This window comes from Hyperolius riggenbachi, chromosome 8, assembly GCF_040937935.1.
Source record: "Hyperolius riggenbachi isolate aHypRig1 chromosome 8, aHypRig1.pri, whole genome shotgun sequence".
Classification (NCBI taxonomy): Eukaryota; Metazoa; Chordata; class Amphibia; order Anura; family Hyperoliidae; genus Hyperolius; species Hyperolius riggenbachi.
The window spans coordinates 247338817-247357963 of record NC_090653.1 but is presented as its reverse complement, the minus strand read 5'-3'; the positions used below and the strand labels follow the sequence as shown (position 1 = coordinate 247357963).

Here is a 19147-nt window from a genome sequence, read left to right as displayed (position 1 = left end):
AACAAGCATGCAGATAATCTTGTCAGATCTGACAAAAATGTCAAACACCTGATATGCTGCATGCTTGTTCAGGGTCTGTGGCTTAAAGTATCAAAGACAGAGGATGAGCAGGATGGCCATGCAACAGGCTTTTTTTTTTCCTTGTTAAAGGATACCAGAGCTCAAAAAGTTTGGAGAAACTGGGGTAGCAGGCATATACTTCCACCTGTCCTTATGCCCACTGCTCCCCCCCGTTCTCCTCATTGCCTCCCGTAGCTCACCTAAAAGTTCCCCGGGATGCTCTTCTGGTTGGCAGGGTCGAAACTTACTGCGCAGGTGCCGGCCGGGCTGTCTGCGTCCTACAGTGTATGCCCGTGGCCGGGAATGCACTGCGCTTGCGTATGACATCATGCACATGACGCAGTGACGTCCTACACATGCGTGGTGTGCTTCCAGCCATGGTCACGTGCTGTAGCACGCACACAGCCCGGCCAGCACCTGCGCAGTAAGTGCCTACCAAAAAAGGATCCCGGGGGGCAGAGAGGAGAGCGGGGGGAGCGGTGTATATAACAGGTGGTAGTTTATGCCTGTTCCTCCTGTTTCCTTAAAATGTTGAGTTTTGGTATCCTGTAAACCAGGGGTCTCAAACTCGCGGCCCGCGGGCCATTTGCGGCCCTCGATACAATATTTTGTGGCCCTCGCCGGCAAAAGCTTCCTTAATATTTGCTTCAGTGCTCCCAAGTAATCCGCCGCATCCCCGCCGCTAAATGAGGGCTGCAGAGCCCCCAAATCGCCCAGGGGGCAATCCGCCGGCATTTCCTGGAAGGGGCAGAGCTTTCAGCTTCAGCTCTGCCCCTTCTGACGTCAATCGCTGCACGGATCGCCACCTCTCTCGCCCCTCTCTGTATAGGGAGAGTGAGGGGCGGGCAGAGGCGGCGGTGCGCCGCGATTGTGAAATTCCTTATGCGGCCCAGCCTCATCCTGACTTTGTCTCCTGCGGCCCCCCAGGTAAATTGAGTTTGAGACCCCTGCTTTAAACAAAGGTGTTTATTGAGTATAAAAGCATAGTTACATAGCAAGATGTACAGCGATATGAGACAAATATCAAGTAAGGCCTAGTGCACACCAAAACCGCTAGCAGATCCACAAAACGCTAGCGGTTTTTGGTGCGGATGAGTGAGTTTAGTCCCAGTGCACACCGGGCGGATCTTGATGTGATCCGCCGGGTGTTCACCGGTCGCATCAGCATCCGCGTGGCTTATGTATCTCTATGGGCTGGTGCACACCGGCGGTTTGAGGTTTTAAGCAAACCGCAAACGTGCAGCAAGAGGCACGTTTGCGGCTTGGTAAAAACCCTTAAACCGCCAGTGTGCACCAGCCCATAGAGATACATTAGCCACGTGGATTTTCAGGCGGATTCGGCCGGCGGATCCGCCCGGTGTGCACTGGGCCTTAATGAGTAGAGGCTAAACAAGAAACCAATGGTGTATTTTGAAAAGGGTAAAAGACAAGAGATTATCACAGTAAAAAACAGAACGGCATTATACAATGTCTAAGCGGGCAAATGGAGAGGGTTATAGATTGGGGGCATTAGGCGTGAGATCTGTTGACTCATCTATCCCATTCAAGACACAATTTATCAGGTCAACCTCCAGGTCAACCAGGCGGTTGAAACTGGTATTGTTTAAAAGGAAATAAATGTCAACCTCCATATCCCTCTCCTTAGGGACGTAATCGGTTAAAGAGACACTGAAGCAAAAAAAGAAAAAAATAATAATTGTATATGTAGTATGGATAATTACTAGAACATTAGCAAAGAAAATATTCTCATATTTTTATTTTCAGTTATATAGCTTTGTTTTTTTTTACTTTTATTTTTTTTTTATTTATAACATTGCATTATTCTAATATTTGCAGTGTATACACTTCTCAGCATGATGAATGGTTTTATAGAGTGGGATATTGAACTTTTGAACTGTTCTTTGCAGGAAAAAAAAAAACAATACAGTGCCAGACACTTGAGATAACAAGCTTCAGAAGACAGAGCTCTCTGCCACTTTGAAAGTCGTGGAGCTCAATGGCTCTCTTGCATAGATAACTGGAGTTTCTTAACTCTTCCTGTACCGGAAACAATATTAGACTTTTATGTATTTGCTCCTAATGTTTTATTTCTTAGCTGTACTACACATCCAAATCATATCATTTTTTTTCCCCGCTTCAGTGTGTCTTTAAAGTAATACTACAGACCCCCTAAAAAAAAGTTAGATTCTCACCCATTGGGAGGGGGATGTCTCTGATTCCCTGGGAGCCTTCCTTTCATTGCTGTCCCCCGTTGAAATTCTGCACCTTTTGGAAGGTTTCAGAAGCACTCTTCAGAGATGGGATTTGGTGTTCCAGATCTAGAACTTTATTATAAAGCAACAATACTGGAACAATCCAGAGCTATTTGGACTGGTGATAATTCAAAGCAATGGTTGGTTCTGGAACAAAATCAGACTCCATACAATACTTATAGAAACTTTTTAGAAACAAATCTGGTCTGGAACATTAAAAAACCAACAGCAAATCCAATAATAAAAAATACATTGAATATCTGGAAGGACTTTACTAAGCAGCACAAAAATCATACACTAGCTACTAATTTATCTATTCCTTTAGTAAATATCACAAATGTGGTTAGGAAAATTTCTGTTGATAAATGGATAGAGGTGGGAATTGATACATTGGATAAACTCTTTGAGGAGACGGATCTTAAATCTTTTGAAGAACTGGTTAATACATATCATTTACCTAGTTCAGAAGAATGTACATATATTAAAATAAAAAAAATATCTTCAGAAACATATACCAATTCAGGTTCTATATCCACCCCAAATCAAGAAATTACTTACCCCAGAAAAAGATTATATGAAAGGGACGGCTCTCTTTTACAGATCATGGTTATCTGTTAGGGGAGAAGTCCCCAAATGGCAATTAAAGAAATGGCAAGACTTTTTCAAAATGGACATTTTACAGGAAGAATGGGAATCTGCAGTCAGATCCGTGAAGAAATCTTCACATTGTGTATCACATTTGGAAAACTTTATTAAACTGTTGTGGCGGTGGAACTTTACACCAGAAAAAATTTCAAAATTTGACCCTAAGGTTTCACCATTATGCTGGAGAGAGTGTAATCATACAGGCTCTTTGGAACATATATTTTGGACTTGCCCAAAAATCCAACCGCTTTGGAAGGAAATAGAAGATTTTTTAAAAAAACTACCTGTAAGTCTCTCTCACATACCTCCACCTATGGCATTATTGCACATCCACACAGTTGAATTACCACCCAAAGAGAGAATTATTTTCAATCATACCCTCTCACAGATTGTATATGATTCCCCAGGACTCTATTTGAAAGTTAAAATAATATTCAAATGCACTCCAATATACTCTCGGCAACTATATTCACACTCTTTTTTTTTTTTTTTTTTTCTTTCTTTGCCCCTTTTATTGTTTATTAGTTCAGAGGTTAATCATTTTGATGATACATAGTAGGGGTATAAATACTCCATACATTCTAGATATAAAGACAGACTGTATATTTATTAGAATAGATCATCAAAATCTTTAAATGATGATCTAACTGTAATACAGTTTTATAAAGGCTGGATGCGACTTCCAGTAATTTTGTTGGTTGGATCTTAGTCCACCAGTTACTGGAGGATTCAGCTCCATGGAAAACAACAGACAACGAGCAGTATTATAGTGTTTATTAGCATACATCTTATATTGTATTGTTGAATAGGATTTATGACATACATTGTTCAGAAGCACTCTTGTCCCCGAGTACAAAAAGTTTACTGAGCAGAGAGTGGTCTCACGTAAGAAAGTTATGATTGGAGTTTTACTTTTTCAGCTGCTTTTTGATTTTGGCTTTCCCATATAGCAAGTAACACTGCCTCTTTGTGGTTCCTTTGTGTTTAGAAAGAGTTACAGGCCCGACTGGATAATTTTGACCAATTCAGCAAATCGTTGGCTGAAAAGTCCGCAGAGCAGTTCAAACGCTTTGAAGAAATGCTGGAGCTGAAGCAGAGACAGGAAAAGCATCAGCTACAGGAACTACTGGAGAAGAGGTGAGAGAGGAAGGCAATTTAGCAGCCATTTGTAAATGTGCAGAGTAAAATGACCTTAAGCGCATGTCAGCTGCTTTCATGCTGGGCGCTAGCAGGTAGCTGCAAGTGCACTAGAAATTACTTTCCTCTTATGTTCCTGTCACTTACAGTAGGAAGTAGAAATGTGACAGGTCTGATGGATTTTGGAGTAATCAATCTCCTCACAAGGGATTTTCAAAAGTATTCCATGGATGGCATTAGTACATTCCAACTGCCAGAACAGTGTATGTCAGGCTTTCAATGGCACAGAGATTACTTGCATATTCGGGAGTGATGCATCATGGGAAACCACTGTTAAAGAGAACCCAAAGTGGGTTCTAAGAATCCAATTAGCATACAGAGGCTGGGTCTGCATATAATACCTAGCCTCTGTTGCTATACACTTCCTCCCAGTCTCCCCCCTGCGCTCTGCTGTGCCCCCATAAATCAATCGCCGTGCTGGCGACACGCCGCATGTCGCCAGCCGGCTGTTTACATATGAAGTGTCATTCTCTGCCGCTCCCCCGCCTCCTCCATAGCGCCGTCCCTGCCTGTGTCCCTTCCCTCCAATCAGCGGGGAGGGAAGGGATGCGGGCAGGGACCGGAATTATGGAGGAGGCGGGGGAGCGGCAGAGAATGACACTTTACATGTAAACAGCCGGCTGGCGACATGCTGCTAATTGGATTCTTAGAACCCACCTTGGGTTCTCTTTAAAGGACAGCTGAAGTGAGAAATATATGGAGGCTGACATTTATTTCCTTTTTTACAATACCAATTGCCTGGCAATCCTGCTGGTCTATTAGGATGCAGTAGTGTCTGAATAATGCCAGAAACAATCATGCAGCTAATCTGTCAGATCTGACAATAATGTCAGAAACACCTGATCTGCTGCATGCTTGTTTACGGTCTATGGTTGAAAGTATTAGAGGCAGTGGATCAGCAGGCTAGCCAGGCAACTGGTATTGCTTAAAAGGAAATAAATATAGAACCCTCCATATCCCTCTTGCTTCAGTTGCCCTTTAAAGTGAACCTTAAAGAGAATCTGTACTGTCCGATTTGTACAATAAAAAAACATACCAATTTTTACTGTGATCTCCTGAATCCCTCTTTGCCGTTTCCGTCACTCCCCGCTAAGCAGGAAGTGATGTACTGTATATGTGTGTGTGTGTGTGTGTGTGTGTATATATAGATATATCTATATATCTATCTATCTATCTATATCTATATCTATCTCGATCATGTTACAGTATACTATAAGTTTTTATTACAAAGTGAATTATCTGCACTCCTGTCAGGGATTCACACAGTTTTTCAGCATGACAAGCTGAAACTGAGAGCAGAGACCTGTCTGTGAGAGATGAACAAAGCACACGCACAGAGCCTGCAGAGGGCATGCATAACTTCTCCCTATCACAGTAGAGGCAGTGCATTCCTCTCTGTCGACAAAGTCTGCCAAAGGAAAGAAGATAAGATATATTACAGAGACAGTGCAACTAGAAAAGGCTGCAGTAATCCAGACCACATTAGAACAGGTATAGGAACTTATAGGATAGAAGAAATGAGGATGAAAATTGTTAGTCTCTTTTTAACCCTCGCAAGTAAGAAAAAAGTTTCACTTACCCAGGATTTCCCCAAGCCCCCTGCAGCCGCCCTGTGCCCTCGCAACTCCTCTTGTGTCCTCCGGTCCCCGCCGCGGGTTAGTTTTGTTTTTTGCCAAGCGTATTCTCCTCCACCTTGTTGCTGTGAAGAGTGTCCTGTGCAGGTGCAGTATGCCTGCACAGGATGTGCTTAACGGCGGGAAGGCAGAGAAGAATACCTGTGGCGAAAACAAAACTAACCCACAGCAGGGTCCGGAGGACACTAGGAGTTGCGAGGGCACAGGACGGCTGCAGGGGGCTTGGGGAAATCCCGGGTAAGTGAAACTTTTTTTTTTTTTTTTTTTACTTGCCAGGGTTAAGGTTCATTTTAAAGCTAAATACCTTCGGTTTTTAAGGGGGCAAATTATATTTAGCATCTTTTCAGATGACGTGCTTTTGTATATTATTATTATTATTATTATTATTATTATTATTATTATTATTATTATTGATTTATAAAGCGCCAACATATTCCGTGGCGCTATAGCTTAGGACCCTCCCAGTTGGGTGAAGGAACATTGGTCACCCCTGCATGCTTCCTTTACAGCTGCTCTTTACAATAGGCTGGGTTAATCTCTTGTTTCTCTCTCTTTCCTGCTCTTTTAGCCCTAATTTGATATAGAGAGATTACTGATAAATCTGCAGCAGGGTCAGAAATGCATCCCAGCACATCACAGCAGTAGTAGAATGCTCCTTCTGTGATTGGTTTGAGGTTTCCTTTGTTCTTCAATGCAATATGAGAGCATATTCAATATAAAAAATGTTTTAATCTGTCCCCAAGTTCTCCTATTGCAATCTGGTTTATATGGTTGTCACTCTGTTTCAGTTCAAAGGAAGCCTTGGGTCAGCAAGAGAAATTAAAGGAGGAACATCGCTACAGAGCAAAGGTGAACCCTATTAGTTTTCAAACATCTTTTTATTTAAAGGACAACTGAAAGTGGACCTGAACTCTTGCACAGGACAGAAGGAAAACAAAGAGAATGCACCCTGTATGGATTTAGAGACTTTAGCCTGTTTAACCACTTCTGTACCACGTGTTTTTTTGCTGATCGGTGCTGCGTGGGCTCTCCATCCCGCAGCACCGATCAGATAGCAGCCAAGCCGATCAGACTTCCCCCCCCCCCCCCCCCCTTTTTTCCCCACTAGGCGGATGTCCTGCTGGGGGGGGTCTGATTGCCGCCGGCTGCTTGTGCTTGCGGGGGGGAGGGCTCTTCAAAGCCCCCCTCCGCAGCGCTTCCTGGCCTCCTTCCCCTTCCCTCCCTCTCCCTCCCCCTGTGAGCGGCGCAGGACTGATTTCCGTCCTGCGCCTGATGGGATATATATCAGATGCCGGCGATCAGAGGTCTGTTGCCGGCAATCAGAGGCCAGGGATCGCCGATCTCCTCTACGGTGCTGCTGCGCAGCAGCGCCGTATATATGTAAACACCGGGGAAGATCTTCCCCGGTGTTTACATATATACGGCGCTGCTGCGCAGCAGTGCCGTAGAGGAGATCGGCGATCCCCTCCGTGAACTTACATGGAACGGCCGCTCATACGAGCAGCCGTTTCCATGGAATCCACTTCAGGATTCAGGGGCGTACTTAAGCGTACGCAGAATCCTGAAGTGGTTAAGTCCCCCTCGTTTGCGTCTAATCACAAGTTGTAATTTGATCTATACCCTATGACTGCCATGGCAGATAAGCTCATTTGAAAGCACAGGCTGTTAATAATATGTCTGCTTCGTTGAATCAGGAAGTAGAAACCGTGTAGATTTACTATATTATGGGATTTTTATCAGCTATAACAAAGAAATAGTTGTTGTTTAAAGGTTATGCTTTTGTGTATCTTTTAGAGCAGAGAGGACGTTCTGAGTTCAGGTACACTTGAAGCGAGAGGGGTATAGAGGCTGCCATATTTATTTCCTTTTAAACAATACCAGTTGCCTGGCAGCGCTGCTGATATATTTGGCTGCCCCCCCAGCGGTTTGTGTGAAAGAGCCCTAACAAATGTTGTGTGCTTTCTCTCTCTAGCTGCTAACTCTGAAGCTACGTGAAGCTGAGCAACAGAGGCAGCAGGAGTTGGAGCGTGCCCGCCAAGAAGACGGCCGAGAGAAGATGCGTCGGCTGTGTGCACTGCAGCAGGAAGCACTCCAACTCATCCAGAAGATTGAAGTAGATCAGAGGCTCCAAGAGACTCTCCACATAGACCTATCTTGGTTCAGCCAGCGGGGAAATCAGATTTGTGGAAACCTGTCCAATGTGGTTCGCTCCAGTAGTGAGGTATTGTGCACAGATATGTGGTCTTCTTAAGCGGGCTAGGAGTGTTCAGATGTCTTTAAGGTGTGAATTTAAATTTATTATTCACTTGTAAGCTGAGGCTTCTTTTGCTTTTTCACACTCCTCATAATGCTTTCAGTGACTAGAAATGTGAGCTGACTGCATGAGTCACTTGCTAAAACTTTTAGATAAGATAGACTGGAAACGCAGGGAAAAGCTGCTAAGCTACGTACACACGCTACATGGAATTTGGTTGACTTCTTTCATTGCTGTACAGAGCAGGGCTGTGGAGTCAGGACAAAAATCATCCAACTCCTAAGTACCCAAAATTGCTCCGACTCCTCGGCTCCAACTCCGACTCTAGGTACCCAAAATTTCTCCGACTCCTCGACTCTGACTCTTTATAGTCTAATTCTTACCGGGGCTGTGGATTTCGTACAAAAATAAACCGACTCCTCAGTTTATGAAACTTCCGACTCCAGGTACCCAAGATTGCTCTGACTCCAACTCCAACTCTATAGCCTTGGTACAGAGGAAGGTGGGAGAGTCCATATATTTAAGAGTAACTGTTTTTCTAGCCAAAAACAGATTTTTCTCCCATAATGAGTACATTCCTTGATCTGTCAGTCCAAATAGGCAAACAAGGGGTTCCCACCCCTTGTTTGTCTGTTTGGACTGACGGATGAAGGAATGTACTCGTGGATTTCCAGAAAGATTTTATGACTGGGCATTGCCAGAGCATTTATGTTTTGATGTACACATTGTTACCTGTGTTTCTTGACATTACAAATACTGTGATTGTAGAAGTCTGCAGATTGCGCCTTTAAGAGGTACTGTAACCTAAAAAAGAGAGTTCAGCTTACCTGGTGTATATACCAGCCACCCGCAGACATCCTGTGCCGGGACAAAATGATCCTCCCGGTCCCCGCCGCAGCTTGCTTCTGGTTTTTGCATACTGTGCCTCTGCAGAAAGCTCCTGGCGACATCAGCGGGAGTGAGGGCACCCGCAGCCAGGGCCGTGCATTTGCTTGAGGCGTTAAAGGAGTGGCGGTAGAAACCCCACGGTAAGGTGAACTCTTTTTTAGGTTTACAGTTTTTAAACACTCTTCCACTTCAAGTATGTTGTCATCAATGTGTGTTATCAAGCTGACAACCCCCCTTGATCTTGTTCCAACTGCGTCAACATCTGTCTTGAAAAGTCACGCTGTGTTTTTGAAAAGGGGTTAGCAAACGTGGTACCTAACCTGCCTTAAGTGCAGTTCATCATTAATAATCCACACACTACCATAACTCAGGCCGGTTTGATTCATGCTCATTTGGATGGACACGCAGTTTCTTTTCCAGGATTAAACATGCCACTTTCCTCACTACGGCCACATTGTCCGTCAGTACATGGCTCATCCAAGTATTGGCTCATCTGCGAGGGACATGTGACCACTTTGGAAATTCCTTTTCCACCTCACAATAGTATCGTAAAATGGGCAATTATTTCCATAAACTGTCATCATCCCATCATGAATTTGCCTGACACTATTACCGGCAAGCCTCAATCTTTTCCGTCCTTTAGTCACTTCTGGCACAATCTGTAAAAGATGGAAAACATACAATTATCTGATTTTCTCATCATCATGCACTTGGGGACTAATGATGACACTGACAAAAGTTGGCAGTATCTGCTCCACGTCTTGGACAGATCTTGTATTGGGTAGGGTTGCTGCTAACACCCGAACCAGCGGTTGGTGAGGGCTAGCCCAGGGTGCGAGGTGTAAGAACCCTGGTCTTCAGAGTGCCTCATAAATGGGCCTCTACCCTTAATAATTAGTGTGCTACTTTGCTGTTAGTGGCCACAGGCAGTGATAAAATGTCTTGTATATTGTGTCCTTTAATTCTACAAAAAATATACTAGTCGAATGAATATGATTCCACTGCCCAGAAGATATATTGCAGTTTGAGCAGCTTATGATCAGGTTTTTGCCTCCTTTTCAGGGCCGCTTCCCATCACAGGATGATGTTAGTTTTGGCGAGCGCTCTGTACAGGAGATGAGAACGCTGGTCAGTAACATGGAGAAGATAGTGGCCGAGACTCAGGAGAGACTGAAGGCCGAGGAACAGGCTGCCCAACAGAAACAGAGAGCGGCTGAACAGCTTCAACAGCAACAAGAACAGGCTCGGGCCTCTGCCCCAACTCAGGAGAATAAGACACAGGCCAAGAAAAAAGGTTTGTACCATGCTGCACACAGTCCCTGTACCTGAATGACAGCTGTGTAACAGGTTTGCATGTTAAACCTGTATTGCATGTTAAACTTAACTAACCCAAAACTAAGCAAGGCCAACTTCATCCCAATCAGTAGCCAATACCCCCTTTCCCAAGAGAAATATTGTTGCTTTTCTCGAATAGATCATTTGGGGAGGAGGGTCTGTGTGGCTGATATTGAGGTGAAACTCCTCCCACAGTTGTGAGGTCATGACCATGGTCCTGACAGTTTGCTGTCTGTGATCCTCGTTGCATTATGGGAAATAACAGTTTTTTCCAACAACCAAGCAAACAATATCTCCCTCTGTGCAAAAATCTCTCAGTAAATGAACATTCTGCACAGATCACCTGGCATAACTAAAGATGTTATCACCAGTGATACATTTCAGAATATAAACCAGGGAGAAGAAAGATTTTGCAACGGGCAAACACTGACTAAATCTGTAAATGAAAGTGGTCTGAAACTCCGACATAACATTCAATAAAAATGTGTTTTCCGACTTTTTATTACTCATACAGTTATCATACTTGCTTTTGTGCTTAAGTAATGTTGTCTGTTTACAAATTACAAGTTTCCAAAGTGTAGTTTATCTTGCCCTGAAAGCTGCCATTGCATTTTATTCAAACTGCTTTTTATTATATATTAACATCTTCTAATTATCTGTTCTCAGCTGTTTGTGTGTGTATAAAGCACAGAGCGCTTCACAGAGAGCTCCTTTTCACTTGTTACACTGTGTTTACACACCTGTATCAACATTGGAATGCAAACGAAGATACTGTTCTCTCCAGTTTGGATGCGGATTTCAAGCTGAATAGCAGGACAAAGTGCTTTGTTTAACCAGTTCAGTGATGATTTGCTAAAAAAAATTCTGGGATAGTAGCTTTCTAGCTGTGAGGAATCTTTTAGAGCAAAGTAGAAATGCTGACTTTCAGACCACTTGAATGTTGTAAACAATAAGCAATTTTATGCATTATGTAATTTTCACTACTACAGTTCCTTTTTAAACTTCTCATGAAAAGATACTCAGTCCTGTGTCAGATATTGTGACAAACCTTTCCTCCCTCACCAGCTGCTCCCATTGGCCAACCGTTACCGTTATATCTGCTCATGTGATATTGATGACAGGATTAGTGGGCACCAATCTGGGAAGCTCAGAGAAAGGAAGGGGCAGACCTCATTTTCTTTAGTTCTGTTTTTTAGTAATTAGAACAACACAGAAACTGAACTTCAGTTGAGCTTCGCCCGTCCCCCCCCCTTCCTTTTCTTTTTTTCTTTTTTATACACTTTGTACCCTTTTGGCTATTGTTTAGATTTGCTTGTTAAGATTTTTTTTTTGTTTGTTTTTTGTAAAGAGTAATGAAAAAGCTGGCACATTTTATTTCAAAGGTTTTCAAAGAACTGCTGAAAAGAGCTTAATAGAGCAATACATGGAGCTGCTGACCAACTGTGAGAAGTGTCGGGAGTCCTTCAACAATCTCAATTCATGCACAGATGCTAAGGTACTCTTACTACAGCAGCATATAATATATCTATAAAAGGCAGGCCTGAGCATGCTCAAAAACAAGAGATGCCACAGGTGGCTATACATTACTCGATTTGTAATCGGTCGGTGTTTACCGATCTGAAAAAGTTGTTTGATTCAGTTTGACTCCAATAGTAGGCCACGCACTGCAAGCGATATCTTGTAGATTTATGGTACATTATCAATCGGACATGTCGCTCAATCTCTCTGTACTACCGGAGTATGTGCATGTGATTGACTTTGCCGTGACCGGCAGTGATGTCACTTGACTCTTAAGGTCAGCGGATCGTTCAGAAACAGCCTTTAAGTCCGCTGATAGCGCGTACACACGCGCATACTGTCGGCTAAAGACCGCCCAGCGGGAGGGTCCAACGGATCCGTCGTTGCATTTAGTAGTGCGTGTGTACACACCATAATCGGTCGAAAACATGGTAACTTTGCCCGGTTCCTTCACAAGCTACTGACATTTTCCATCCTGCTCGATCAACAAATCAAAGTGATTGAAATACACAGAAAGTTGCGCTAATGGAAAAAGCAAAGGATAACAAAAATAAATCAATACGTGGAGCGCACTGGATAAACACTGCTGTAAAATGTTCAAACATACACTAAAGAAAAGTCTAATGCGCTCTGTAGCTTGTAACAATGAGAGCTCAGTTCACATAAGTCACCATCCAGCAAGTTATTCCATCCAGCTGAATATCCCAAGGATTTCAATCACTGAGTCTCCTCATTGGTCAGCCAACACGTCATAGAAAAAATAAAAGAGAAGCATATATAGCGTAATTCAGTTACTATAAAATCTGCCCTTCACCATTCCAGAGTGGGCACACATCACCTTGTGCTGGGACACACTCCCCCCAATGTGCCCGCACTCACCCCGTTAGCCTCCAACCAATCCGGAGGTATGGATATAGCGTATGCGGGGGAAAGCAGGGATCACTCCGGTATGCAGGCAATCTAAAACTCAAAGATGCGCCATATAGTGTAAAATTGTTTAATAAAAAAAGTTAAAAAAGACAGTTACACTCACAAGCGTAGGTGGTCACAAGCGTATTGTATCATGTGTACATAGCAGTCCCGGGCAGCCGCTCACACACACGCTCCGCTTCAGACCCTCGCGTTCTGTGATGTCCTGGATCTAACGGTCATGTGACATAGCTCCGCCCTATGCATTTCGTCATATAGAATGACTCATCAGGGGCATATGTCACGAAGATAGACCGTAGGTTATATGTGCTTCTAAATTACCCTCCCCCTTTGTTTAAAACCCGCCTATTATTAAAATTGGGTCCTCTGCAGCCATCTGTATTAGCGCTTACCCGTGGGGGACACAGAAAAGACGACAAGAAGACTGCTGCGATGTCAATATAATACAACATTAAATATACACTTCTAATTTCATATGACCCACAGCAATAAACGTCATATTGCAAGACTCCACAAGGATCTCATCCGACAGAAATCACCAATTTCACCAATGGGAGATAGTGCAGCACCCAAAGGTATCAATAGGGCACCACACACCGCTATCATGAAACAGTAAAAGCGCAGTTGGAAACACAAAAAACGCAAAAAAAACGGCGGAATAACCGCCAGCAAAACGCCAAAGCGTTCACCCCGATCAGGATAACCGCCATTAATTTGGTTTCATATGATTTGGTCGGATGGGAATCCATGCTAGACTCAATTACTATAAACAACACAAACCAAACATAATCGGATCAACTATTAGAAATAAAACAATTAATATCCAAATCAACATTAAGCCCAATTGGACTAAATGTATCCAAATCAAAGATCCACCTAGTCTCTTTCTTTGACAGCTCTCTAACTCTATTACACCCCCTCCAATTAGGTATAAGTTTTTCTACTGCGCAGAAGTGCATCGCCTTTGGATTGCACTGGTGCTTAAGTTTAAAATGGAGAGACACACTATTTTGCTCAAACCCCTTTTTTATATTTGTAATATGCTCACCAATTCTTTCCTTTAGTGATCTGGTGGTGCGGCCCACATACTGGAGGCCGCAATCACACCAGATCACATATACCACAAAAGCTGTGGCACAGCTAATAAACTGCCTGATCTTAAACACACCACCACTAGTTGCTGAAATGATTTCATTAGTTTTATGAGCAAGAGCTTCTCTACAACATTTACAACCCCTACACGGGAAAAATCCAGATGTTTGCCATCCTGTTATTTGTTGCCGCTCAGGGGGATCTACACAACTTGGTGCAATCCTATTTTTTAAAGTGGGAGCTCGACGATAGATGAAATTGGGTCTATTAGGTAAAATGCTTTTCAATACATGGTCACTCTGCAGTATATTCCAGTGTCTTTGGAAGATTCTTTCGACTGATTTATAGTCAGTCGAAAAATCACTAAGAAAGGAAAGGGCCTTATTATCATTCCTAAACTCCTCCTCTTTTGGTTGGAGCAGGCTAGTTCTATCCTTCTCTCCAACGTCTTTCTGAATTTCTTCTAACCAAGACTCATTGTAACCCTTCTCTACGAACTTGGTTTTCAGACCGTCTGACTGCTCATAATAATCTTGCAAGCTTGAACAATTCCTACGGATTCTTGTAAATTGTCCTTTAGGGACACCCCCAAGCCATTGTGGATGATGATCAAAGTGATTCACCATGATATCGGGCAATTACTGTTGATCGAGCATCGTGAAACACAATCGATTTTTCTCTCAATTAATGCAACATGCGTTTGAAAGTATAACCATCAGGAATCATCCCACAATCCATAATCAAATGTAGCCACATTGCACCAGTTGCGTACAATTATCCATTTGACCTTACAGAGTACCTCCCCTCCCCACATTATCTTAGAACTTAATTAGGTCGGTAGTGACCTGAACACTCTCAAATTCACCAGGCTTCCTCCATCACTCTCTCCATTATTTATTTGCCTGTTTATCCAGCTCTGTTCACTGTTTAAATATATGGAAATGGACATTGAGCATTTATCTAACACTGATGATGGGCAAAATGAATAGTTTGGACAAAAGCTAATATTCAGATAAATGCATTTTTTGGAGTCCTCTATAATTCAGAGTGTGCAGGAGCAAAAGTTGTGGTCAGGCAGAAGGGCAGGGGACATTTTATACTGCAATTTCCGCATAGATTCAAAATGATTCAGTTATATGTCTACTGGATTTTAGCTTGGCTACGTTAAGAAAATGTATTCATTTCCTTTTCAGTATATCGTGACCTGGATACATGTGATCCTTCAGACATGACTTGTGAATGGTTGCCCAGTCTAGATGCTCATCTATAGCTGCTAGATCTTCTGTCCTAAATCATTTTTCTTCCAGACAAAGAAAACCAAAGCTGACCTTCAGAAAGCCGTTACGACCCCAGTCAGCCAAATTTCCAGGAAATCTGGTAAGTCAAAGCTCCGTTAAAGGGATCCTGAAGTGAGAGGGATACGGAGGCTGCCATATTAAAGGATACCCGAGGTGACGTGACATGAGATAGACATGGGTATGTACAGCGCCTAGCACATAAATAACTTTGCTGTGTTCCTTTTCCTCTTTCTCTGCCTGAAAGAGTTAAATATCAGGTATGTAAGTGGCTGACTCAGTCCTAACTCAGACAGGAAGTGACTACAGTGTGACCCTGACTGATAAGAAATTCCAACTAAAACACTTTCCTAGCAGAAAATGGCTTCTGAGAACAATAAAGAGATAAAAAAAGGGAATTTCTTATCAGTGAGGGTCACACTGTAGTCACTTCCTGTCTGAGTTAGGACTGAGTCATCCACTTACATTCCTGATATTTAACTCTTTCAGGCAGAGAAAGATAAAAAAAAACCACAACATATTTATTAGTGTGCTAGGCACTGTACATACCCATGTCTGTCTCATGTCATATGGCACTTCGGGTATCCTTTTAATATCTGAGGAAACCATGTAGTATACAGTGTTGGTGTCAATAAAATTTCACCTTTAAAAAACAAAACGGTGTTGGTGTTCGAGTTGGGCATAGCTGATACGGAACACCTAAATATTTTAGATCGCCGCTGTTTAGCACCAAACAGACAGGGTCAGGAGGAGTGCTTGTTCGGAACTGAACAGCGGCAATCAAGGGTATTTGCTAGTTTCTAAACGACTATGCCAAATACATACACCAACCCTAGTAATGAGCTACGGTTACTGTTTCCTGACTCCCATTCCCCCTCGTACCTGTAGCAGAAAAAAGTGCCCCTAGGTGGTACTAGGGAAGGGGAAGCCTCTGGATCCTAAAGGTTCTCCCTTCCTCAGTGGAGGCGATCCAGCCTGGCGCCAATACCTCTTACCCTATTTAACCCCCAACCCCGCCCCCGGGCAACAGCGCAGATGTAAATATTGTTGCCGTATGCTGTTCGAGGGAGCCAGCGCTGGATCATGGCTATACATGGGGAAACCTCTTTAGGATGCAGTGGTTTCCCTCAGGGGCAGTTCTTTCCTTACAGGTTTTCTTTAAAGACCTCCATGAAGGTGATTTGTGTAATCAGGCAGTTGTCATTGCACTGCATATAGCAGTGCATATAAAACTCAGCCCCTCAGATTTCTTCCTAACTGTCTTCCTCTTTCCGTTCCGTAGGCCGTGACGTAGAGGTGGTCTTTAAAAAGCTGAACACGTTGCTGAAAGGAGAACAGCTCAATTTGCGTTTTTGTACCGTTACGTTATCCCAACACCCTGAGGCCTTGGATTTTGTATCTTATAAGCTAGCTGAGAGGTTTGTGGTAAGTCTATCTAGTTAGACATTAAAGCTGGACTTAACTATGCTATTCCAGTTCAGGCTAAGGTAGTGGATAGACTATAAGCTGCAGCTGCACAAAGTGCTCTGCGTGGGTAACTTCTGCTTACAGGAAGAGCCCTGGCGTATTCAGGTGTAGCTTTCCTGAAGAAGCATTGCTGTGATTTTACAATACCACTTAAAGTGGACCCAAATTAAAAATACAAGATTTCAGAAATCTATTTTCAAAATTATAATAGTCTTTTATAAGCTGTATGATGACAAATATAAAATATTTTACATTTATTGGAGGAACCTTTCCCTTCCTTTCATATCGCCGGGACATATTCCGGCAGACTGTTGGAGGAGATAAAAAAAACAAAACACAGGCTGCTACTGATGATGTCACGGGGAGGTGATCTCAGCTTGTTTGAGATGTCACATAGATGACCCCCCCTGTGAGGGAGGGTAGCTGATGACAAACACCCCCATGATCTAAAACCTCCTACTAAGCTCAGAAGTAATGGCTGCCACCTGTATAACCCTAGTTATGAAAAGAGAAGGGTGAGAAGCATGCACTGAAATGCTCATAGGCTTGAAGGAGTGTTTATTTATCTTTGTATGTGTCAGAGTGGTGCAACTAAATATTTTGAATTAAAAAAAGTTTGGTTTGGGTCCGCTTTAAGGCTGTCTGGCTTTCAAAGCTAAAAGAATATGTATTAAAGGGCCCATAGAAATCGATTCTATGAAATCGATCGATTGATTTGCGGCCGATTTCGATGGATTTGATCTATCTGATGATTTCATCATCTGGCAGCAGATCGATGGCCCATAGAGTTGCATTGGATCTAAAGGTGGCCATACACTTATAGATTTGCAGCAGATTTGACCATCAGATTTCTGTCAGATGCCTCTCAATTCGAATCTTACAGGAATCTATCTGATGTGTGCCACACACTAGGAACTGATTTCCAATAGATTTCAAAATGAAATCTATTGGAAATCGATCTAAATGCATTATTGGATTGGAGCTTCTGCCAGCAGCAGATCGACCTAGATTGTCCATCCTGTCAGTCCAAATTCATCGAAATCGATAGATAGATTTGGTAGAATCGATGGCTGAAAATAGACCGGTCTATGGGCCCCTTATTGGTCCAATAATTCATTTAGATCGATCTCCAGTAGATTTCATTCTGAAATCTTTTGGAAATCTGTTCCTAGTGTGTGGCACACATCCAGATAGATTCTTGTCAGATTGGACTTGACAGGCATCTGACAGAAATCTATCTGATGGCCGATTCTGCTGCAAATCTATAAGTGTATGGTCACCTTAAAGGTGCGTACACATGCCATACTCCAGCTAACGATGTGTCCATCAGACCCTCCCGCTGGACGGGCGTTCTGCCGACAATAGGACGTGTGTACACGCTGTCGGCAGACTGATAAAGACTGTTTCTGACAGATCTGCTGAGCGTGTACACACGTTCTACTGTCTGCAGAATGCCCGCCCAGCAGAAGGGTCTAACGGACCCGTCGTTAGCTGCAGTATAGCGTGTGTACGCAATTAGAGTATCCACAAAATGAAAGTACCTGGATGATTGGGCCCTTTAACTCCATTTCCAATTGAGATAACAGTGCAATTTATTGGACAGACGGCTGACAGACTCCTCCCCCATCCCAACTACAAAGAACTGAAAGATTTTAGAGGATATCTCTGCCTACCAGTAGATTGTTGTCCAGGCTTTTGTGTTTGAAAGAGGCACTATAGCAGTGATGGCTAACCTTTCAGAGGCCGAGTGCCCAAACTGCGACCTAACATCGACTTATTTATCTCCGAGTGCCAATGTGGGAGGGGTTGCGCCGAAAAATGGGCGTGGCCATGATATTGTATGGGCGGAGCTAACGTAATGATGTAACAGCGAGGCATAAGAAAGCAGTGTTTCCGCCATGATGTGGTGAAACGGCACCATCCCTGGAGCTATTCAAATCCAGACTGAAAAGCCACCTGTTTAGCCTGGCATTCCCAGATTTATAAAATTCTTCCTCTGTACCACGATGGTCGGAGCCATGCTTATGCGCTTTGAGTCCCACGGGAGAAAAGCGCTTTACAAATGTTATTTGTTGTTGAGGATTTGCATCATGGGTGTGCAGAAACTGTATGATGCTATTTATACCCGCCGTAACACCAAAGCAGCAAATATAGCCAACTATAACCATTAACCTCCCTGGCGGTAAGCCCGTGCTGAGCACGGGCTATGCCGCCGGGAGGCACCGCTCAGGCCCCGCTGGGCCGATTTGCATAATTTTTTTTTTTTGCTACACGCAGCTAGCACTTTGCTAGCTGCGTGTAGCATCCGATTGCCGCCGTTACCCGCCGATCCGCCGCTATTCGTCGCGCCACGGCCTGGAAAAAAACTTTTTTAAAAAAAAAAATTTTTTTTTAAGAAAAACACTACTTTGCTGCCCCCTGGCGGATTTTTTTTTTTTTATTTAACATGTCATCTTTGAGATAATGCAGTGATGGTACATAATAGTTGTTATCCGCACGCAGGCGGTATACTCATAGTAATGACAGTTTATTATAAGGATGAAAAGAGACATTAATGTTAAAGGTCATTGGAGTGATTGG

General features: G+C 43.2%; 1 protein-coding gene across 1 annotated transcript in view; it reads left to right on the top strand.

Moving 5' to 3' along the window:
* Positions 1-19147, top strand: part of GLE1 (GLE1 RNA export mediator) — a 60986-nt gene that overhangs the window by 18990 nt on the left and 22849 nt on the right. The window contains exons 4-10 of the mRNA XM_068248530.1: positions 3946-4094; positions 6577-6637; positions 7761-8009; positions 9993-10224; positions 11648-11760; positions 15113-15182; positions 16383-16525. Coding sequence (XP_068104631.1) covers positions 3946-4094; positions 6577-6637; positions 7761-8009; positions 9993-10224; positions 11648-11760; positions 15113-15182; positions 16383-16525 — 1017 coding nt within the window. The remainder of the gene's footprint in view (positions 1-3945; positions 4095-6576; positions 6638-7760; positions 8010-9992; positions 10225-11647; positions 11761-15112; positions 15183-16382; positions 16526-19147) is intronic.